The 8,239-nt window shown below is 47.7% G+C and overlaps 1 protein-coding gene across 9 annotated transcripts in view; it reads left to right on the forward strand.

Annotated features, from left to right (window-relative positions):
- The window catches only part of STRADA (STE20 related adaptor alpha), an 88,626-nt gene extending 86,284 nt beyond the window's left edge, over window positions 1-2,342 (forward strand). For 8 of the 9 annotated variants that reach the window (XM_029572173.1, XM_029572174.1, XM_029572181.1 and 5 more), the window contains one exon: window positions 1,001-2,342. In XM_029572173.1, coding sequence (XP_029428033.1) covers window positions 1,001-1,153 — 153 coding nt within the window. In that variant the 3' untranslated portion in view covers window positions 1,154-2,342. The remainder of the gene's footprint in view (window positions 1-1,000) is intronic. The other variant, XM_029572175.1, reaches the window with a different exon arrangement.
- The last annotated feature ends 5,897 nt before the right edge of the window (window positions 2,343-8,239 follow it).

The raw sequence follows: 8,239 nt of genomic DNA on the forward strand, positions 1-8,239 counted from the left end.
GGGGGGCGGGAAGAAGAGAGCACGCAGGTGCCGCTGACTCCAGCTGTCCTGCCGTTCCGCCCGGGCTGACAGCATTTTAAGCTCGGGCGGAGGAGGACCGGGGAGCAGCTGGGTCAGCGGGAAAGTGTGGCGACACTTGTCTGCGAGCCAGATGCAGCCCTCAAAAGAGCCATATCTGGCTCACGAGCCATGGGTTCCCGACCCCTGCTCTAGGGTATGCATGTTTAGATCTTTAAGTCTATCCCCCTATGCTTTAGAATGAAGACCACTGACCATTTTAGTACCCACCCTCTGGACCAACTCCATCCTGTTTATATCCTTTTGAAAGTGTGGGCTCTAGCATTGAACACAGTTTTCCAAGTGAGGTCTTACCAATGCTCTATGTAAGGCAAAATCAACTCCCTTTTGCTGCTGCCCATTCTCCCTATGCAGCCAAGCACTGTCACTTTATCCACCTGCTCTTCTTTTGTGCTTAGAAGAATTTCACCTCTGATACTGTACCTTTCCTTTGGGTTTTTGTATCCTAAATGCATTCCTCTGCATATTTTAGCAGAGTAATGCGTGGTATAACATTTTGCAGGTGTACATTAGATGTGAGATTTAAAAATGTGCTTTTGGTTGTGATGCCATTAGTCACATTTGCCACCCTGTTGTCGAGATCTTAGCTTTCATGCTTGAATAAAGTTGTATAGTTGCCATGTTAACTTCCACTTTTGTAAGAGGACTAAGTGTCAATAACCAAGTTGTAGGCAATATCTTTTTTTTTTTTTTTTTTTTTTTTTAGGATAACTTGATCCACGTTTTGATTAGCTTTGTAAAGCTGCATGTTCTTCATCATGTCAATACAACTTGCTCAAGGGAGCATAGTTCTCACAAGTTAGTGGAAAACGCACTAGTCTGATATGGGTTAATACTTTAAGCACACAAATAATTACAAAATGTTAATTTCTAAATACATATCATCTGAGACTTAGTTAATATGTTCTCTTAATTTTCTCAGATAAAACGAGGGGCATCAGAGGCCCTCCCTGAACTGCTACGTCCTGTCACTCCCATCACCAACTTTGAAGGTGCACAGGCCCAGGATCCCAGTGGCATTTTTGGACTGGTGTCTAATCTAGAACAGCTTGAGGTGGATGACTGGGACTTTTAGAACGTCATGCTTGCTCACTGACTGTTTCAGAACATTGAAATTGCGCAGTATTCCGTTTGTAGATGTCACAACCGCTCGTATCTCCTGAATACGGAAGAGTTTATGAAGACAGATGGGGTTGTGGATGGTGCCTTTAGTTGCCTGACTTCCTGCAGGAGGATCCATTGTGGAGTGAATATACCACAGAAGTGACCCTTAATTTTGGCACTGAGCCCTTATTAGCTTGTTGGATACTTTAATTTCCAATGCATAAGATATATTTATAAGTACAGGAAAATGAACACAGAAACTACTGCAGGGTCTTTAGTTTTTTCCCCACCACTTTCCCTTCATTTTTAAGATGTTATTGCCACCATCGGAGGTACTATTTATCAAAAATGGTCCTTTTGCTGAGGAGAATATGTACTTCATTATGAGGTGATGGTAGAAGTTTGACACTAACACAAAGCCACTATGCCTTTTAGAGCAGGCACAGATACTGAGTGGAGGATTGTTACAGCAGAATTGGGTGCTCAACACATACTGTTTTGTACAAGCACTACATTAAGGGAGATGAGGCCAATGTTTGGTCTTGAGGGAGCTGCTAATGCCCCAAAAGTAAATTGGGCTTTGAATTTTTAGTAGCAGGGAGGGTGTTAGTAGTGGATGAAGCTTTAAAAGTGATTTATTTTTCACTTCTATTGGGTATGTACATGGCAAAACTACAGCAGCCATTTGTCATATCCTAAATACATTTAAAGGCAACCAGTGCAGCTTCAGGTTCTGCTACATTTCCTATCCAGGCACAGCTAGCCAATTCAGGTCCTCAAGAGCCACAACTGGGTCAGATTTTCAGGCTATCCACAGTGAAATTAGATATGATATTTGCATGCACTGCTTCCATTATTTGCAAGTCATATCTTGTGGAGAGCCTGAAAAACAAGCCTGGTTGAGGATCACAATTGGGTGATCACTCACCTAAGTTTACAGGTGAGATGGTAATAAAATGATGCAAGTAGTTGGGAGGGCTCCTTGGAGACAGCAATCTTCCTGTCTAAAGCCCTCAATAGCACTATCTTGTTTTTAGGTCTCTTTTTTTTTTAAGCTAGATCCCACTTGGAAAACACTGCACTGACCATATATTGGTTGTATTTATAAAAAGTGGTAGAATGCTACCAGTAGAATATATAATAAATAGTCTCATAAAATTGAATTTTGTGTGTAGGTGGCTGGGGGAAGAGGGTTAGAATTAGGCAAGTTCCCTCTACTTATTGATCCTGCATGACTGTTTTTGCTCCCCTATGAGGAAAGACTAAAGAGGTTAGGACTTTTCAGCTTGGAGAAGAGATGGCTGAGGGGAGATATGATAGAGGTGTTTAAAATCATGAGAGGTTTAGAACAGGTAGATGTGAATTGGTTATTTACTCTTTCAGATAATAGAAAGACTAGGGGGCACTCCATGAAGTTAGCATGTGGCACATTTAAAACTAATCAAACAAAGTTCTTTTTCACTCAACGCACAAGTAAACTCTGGAATTTGTTGCCAGAGGAAGTGGTTAGTGCAGTTAGTGTAGCTATGTTTAAAAAAGGATTGGATAAGTTCTTGGAGGAGAAGTCCATTACCTGCTATTAATTAAGTTGACTTAGAAAATAGCCACTGCTATTACTAGCAACAGTAAAGGAAAATTGGTTCTTACCTGCTAATTTTCATTCCTGTAGTACCAAGGATCAGGCCAGACCGCTAGGTTGTAGCTCCTTGCTAGCAGATGGAGTCAGAGCAAAAAACTGAAAGGTACCCTCTCTTAACTTGGTGTGCCATCTGCGATCCTTCAGTATTATCCATACCATAGCAGAATATCAAATGAGAGGATAAGAACCCCAAACGTAATAACCAATGGCTACAGCAAATTGCTCGGTCAACCGAATGAAACTGTAAAACACAGAACATATGTACAAGGAAGACACCTTCCAATGCCATGTGAATGGCCATTATGGTAAAGAATTCTGCAGAGTAAAAAATCACTATACGTACTGGACGCTCCAAGGGTGGGTGTCTGGACTGATCCTTGGTACTACAGAAACGAAAATTAGCAGGTAAGATCAAATTTTCCTTTCCCTGTACGTATCAGGATCAGTCCAGACCGCTGGGATGTACCCAAGCTGCCCTAATTGAGGTGGAACCTGGAGAGTCCCACGCGAAGAACGCTGCTGCCAAAGCAGTCTACATCCGGATCCCGAACGTCCACACGGTAATGCTTAGCAAAGGTATGCAATGATTTCCAAGTGGCTGATCTACAAATCTCCTGCAGCGAGACACACTGGCTCTCCACCCAAGAAGGCGCCTGAGATCTGGTGGAATGCACCTTCAAACCATCCGGTATGGTGTGGCTGAGACAAATATAAGTGGAGGTAATAATGGCCTCCTTCAACCACCTAACAACAGTAGCTTTGGATGCCTTCTGACCCTTCTTAGGGCCACTCCATAAGACAGACAAATGATCAGACAACTGAAAAGCATTGGTCACCTCCAGATAGCGAAGGAGAACCCACTGCACAACCAATTTATGCAGATCCCTATCCGTAGGAGAACCAGGATCCAAATAAGGGAAAGCAGGCAACTCCACCATCTGATTCAAATGAAATTCTGACACCAGCTTTGGCAGGAACGAGGGCACTGTTCTTAGCGATACCCTCGAATTCGAAATACAGAGATACGGTTCCCAACACGACAATGCCTGAAGCTCCGAGACCTGCCTTTCTGAGGTGATCGCCACTAGGAAAACTGTCTTGAGAGTCAGATCCTTCAACGTGGCCCGCTTGAGAGGCTCAAAGGGAAGACCACATAAGCCACGGAGAACCAAATTTAAACTCCACGAAGGACATACCTTCCTGACTGGAGGATTCAAGTGTTCAGCCTTCTTCAAAAAACAGAACACATCCAGATGAGATGCCAGTGAAATACAGTCAACCTTGCCCCGCAGACACCCTAGGGCCACGACCTGCACCCTGAGAGAACTGCAGGGCTGTCGCCAATCCGAACAGGAGCACTTGGAACTGATAATGTTCCCCCAAAACCATGAACTAGAGGAACCTTTGATGATGCTTGCGGATCCCTATGTGAAGATACGCCTCTGTCAGGTCCAAAGAGGCCAAATATTCTCCTGAGTGGATGGCCGCAATGACCGAGCGGAGAGTCTCCATGCGGAACCGAGGTACCTGAATAGCCCGGTTGACCACATTCAGGTCCAAAATCGGACGAAAGGATCCCTCCTTTGGGACCACAAAATAGATGGAGTACCTGCCGGCCCTGTGTTCCTCCAGAGGGACCAGCACAATGGCTCCCAGGGACTTCAACCGATCCAGAGTTTGACTTACCACCTCTCGCTTGGCTCGAGACCCACAGGCCGACACCAGGAACAGATCCCATAATAGGCTGGCAAAATCCAAATGTGTAGCCGCTTTCGATTATGCTGAGGACTCACTGGTCTGACGTAATCTTGACCCACTCCTCGAGAAATAGTGAGAGGCGGCCGCCCACTACTGGAACTGGGGAAAGGGTCTGCACACTTTCATTGGGATGGCTTTCCCCCCACAGCACCTTGAGAACCCCCATCACAGAAGGGCCTGCGGCCACGAAAGAAAGTAGGCCAAGACTGAGATCTCTGAGTTTGTTGTCAGGTGGGAAAGGCGGGAGCCCTAGCCTGCTGAAATCTGCACTGTCCCTGAAACCGGGAACATGCGTACCAAAGGCTCTGGAGGACCTGGGCTTATCCTCCGGCAACTTATACACCTTGTTCTCTCCCAGAGACTTCATAAGGGCTTGCAGCTCATCACCAAACAATTATTTCCCTTTAAAAGGAAGATTGCCCAACTGGGTCTTAGAAGAAATGTCAGCTGACCAGTTTCAAAGCCAGAGAAGCCTCCTGGCTGAGACCGTCATAGCCATGTTGTGCGAAGAAGCCCTGAGCAAATCATATAAGGCATCCACCGTGTAAGCCACCATGGATTCCATCCTGTTCGCCTGGTCAGCCTCAGCTGGAGGCAACTGCTGGGAGGTGACCATTTGTTGTACCCAATCAAGGGTTGCCCGCTGCATGAGGCTACTGCAGACAGCCGCCCGAACACACAGTGCTGACACATCAAAAATCCTTTTGAGAAGAACCTCAAGCCTTCTATCCTGCAAATCTGTAAGAGCAGTCGCCCAGTCACGGGAATGGTCGTCCACTGAGTGACAGCAGAGACAGACACATCCACCTTGGGTATCCTGAGAATGGCCAAGGACTCATCGGGCAATGGGTAAAGCTTTTCCATCACCCTCCCCACCCGCAGGGTCACCTTGGGAGATTCCCACTGCCGGGTCACCAGCTGCATGAGCATCGGGTGAAAGGGGAAATGTTTTGGGAGGGGCCCGCAGCCCCGAGAGGATTGGATTCCCCTTGCCAGGCTCCGTGCTGGATTGTGGAGCCTCAATGTCCAGCTCCACCAGAATATGAGGGATCAAAGGATCCAGCTCCTCCTGCCTAAATAAGTGGAAAACCTGGGGATCATCCCCTTCTATCAGGGTGGACTCATCGACATCCCCGTCTGGATTTGGGAGGGGGTCCCAGGAAGGACCGGAGGGACCAGGATCTGGAACCCTCGCAGGGGCCAAAGGGACATTCGGAACTGCGGCACCTTTAGTGACCTTTGCCGGCAGAGGCCCAGTATCCTGCTGCTGTGCCTCGGGCCTTGTCCATTAACAATATAAATTTTGATAAAAAAGGCACCTGTTCCTTTAAGAGTTCCGCTGGGGGAGGGGAGGTGGGCCTCAGACCATGCGGTTGAACAGGTCTTAAACTGGGTGGAGAAGGAGGAGCCTCCCCTCTCCCTGCAGGAAGGCAGGAGATGGACAAAATGGCTGCCATTCCCACGATCGAGCCACTGCTTCCTCAGACAGCTCCCGCTACCCTGGATCCAGCTGCTGATGGCAGAGGAATTCCACCTACAGTGTCTGACTCTGATAGCTGCTTAGCACATAGCCATGTCAGATGCTGCTCTGCCCATTGGATCAGCTCCCGAGCAACTGCCTGACTCTTGGTACCACCCTGCTGCTTGATTATAGGCAACCAGCGTTTGCATTGTCAGACAAGATTTTGACCAGATGGCTGCGCACAAGAGGAAGAAAAGCCTTCGGCGCCAAATGCACCACTCTCGTCTCTAGGCGATTGATAGACTGTGATGCATCTTCTGCCATCCACTGACTAATCTTGATGGACAGCTCCCCAATCAGTGAGACTGGCATCGGTAGTGACCACTATCCACTCTGAGATCTCCAAGTTCACCCCGAGACAAATAGTCCCAACCAAGCTACTGTGAGAGACTGGATCTGGCCAAATCCGTAAATGGCAGAGGAAGCTAAAACTGCTCTGACAATGGATCCCATCGGGAAAGTAATGCCGTCTGCAGAGACTTCATATGCGCAAATGCCCAAGGCACGAGCTCCAATGTGGATGCCATGGAGCTAAGAACCTGAAGGTAATCCCAGATCCTAGCCTTGGGCTCTCCAACAACCTGCGCACTTGCAACTGCACCTTGACTAGGTATTCCCCCATCAGGAAAGCCTTCCCCTGTCTTGGCCAGACCCCACAAGCCCACTTCCTCCTGGTCAGGATCCCCATGCCTAGCGCCACCAGGACATGTGGAATCAGGAGTCCCAGCTCCTCCTTCTGAAAGAGCCGAATCACCTTGGGATCATCACCTAACGCTGGGCAAGGCCCAGGCTCCTCCAGATCAGTGTCTGGAGAGCCAGCCCTTGGAGACAATCGCCTATCAGATTCATCTGAGGAAGCATCAATGGTGGCCCCCAACACAGATTGCCCACATACTCTCCAAATCCTCATGGCTCCTGAGGTCCCTCTTCTTGGGGGGAGGGGGGTGCTGCCTTGCGGCTGGCCCGCAGCCTTGCAAGCCAAAAATGCATTGTGCATTAAAAACAACAAACTCTGGAGAAAAAGGAATAAAACTCAATCCTCTGCCAGAGGATCTGAGTCCTCCTCTGACTGCCCTGGTTGGGGCCAAATCGGCTGGCGAAAGCACTGGCAGGAAATCCCCTCTCCCTGCTGCATTTGAGCCACATAGGTCTGCAAAACAGCTGCCTTTCCCATGCTCAGCGGGAACGGATCATCAGCCTCGTGCAGCGCAGCTTTCAGCCCCCCTGACCAGTGCTGCAAAGGCAACACCACTGCAGCCTTCCCTCCAGGAAGAGCACATCAGAAGGCAAGTGGAGTTTTCTCCACACTCGGAGCAATGGACCTCCCTTGGCATAGCTAAACACCATGTTGCCAGTGCAGCAAACATCCGAGCAGGGGAATAAAAAGACCACAGGGAGAGCCAGAGAAAAAGCTGCCTCCCTGCACCAGTGCCAGGGAGAACAGAAAAAGGCCAGTTGCTGACCTCTTTGTGTTCTATTTTTCTTGTAATTTATAAAGTTAGTTAAGAAAAGAAAAAAAGCAAACAGTCATATCTGAAGAATGGCCAAGGTGTCTCCTAGAGCTGAGGGAACTGGACCACCAGCTTTCACTTCCAATATGTCCAAAGAGCAAGTTGGGGTCCCCAACCCCTGCTTGTCCATCCTGACAACTGGGAGGGATGTTCCCACCAGGAACTGCCAACCTTCCGGGAGAGGAACTCCTTTCAAAGAAAAAAAAAATCTTCTGCCTGAAACTTTTTTTTTTTAGTTTCAGAACCGCAGGTTTTGCACCTCCTCAATCTGCTGGAGACAGAAATATTGAAGGACTGCAGGTGCAACTCCAGGTTCTGTGCCAGTGGCTGTGAAACTTTCTCTGTCTCCCATCTGATGGAAAGGAGGCAAAACCCCGCAGTCTGGACTGATCTGGGTACGTGCAGGGAAGGTTCTTTTAAACAAACCATAATGAAAGTAGTAGATCACTATTGCACCTCCACCACAGGAAAAGTACAGATGTAGCTTAAACTGATCTTCCTTAAGGTCAAGACAGTAGATCAGGTAAGTGAGCTAAATGACCCACTAAAAGACAACCACAACTCATTTATACTGAATTTCACACATGGATACAGATGCTCAAGCAGCCCATACTATAACCCAGCTCA

This window comes from Rhinatrema bivittatum, chromosome 12 (assembly GCF_901001135.1).
Source record: "Rhinatrema bivittatum chromosome 12, aRhiBiv1.1, whole genome shotgun sequence".
Lineage (NCBI taxonomy): Eukaryota > Metazoa > Chordata > Amphibia > Gymnophiona > Rhinatrematidae > Rhinatrema > Rhinatrema bivittatum.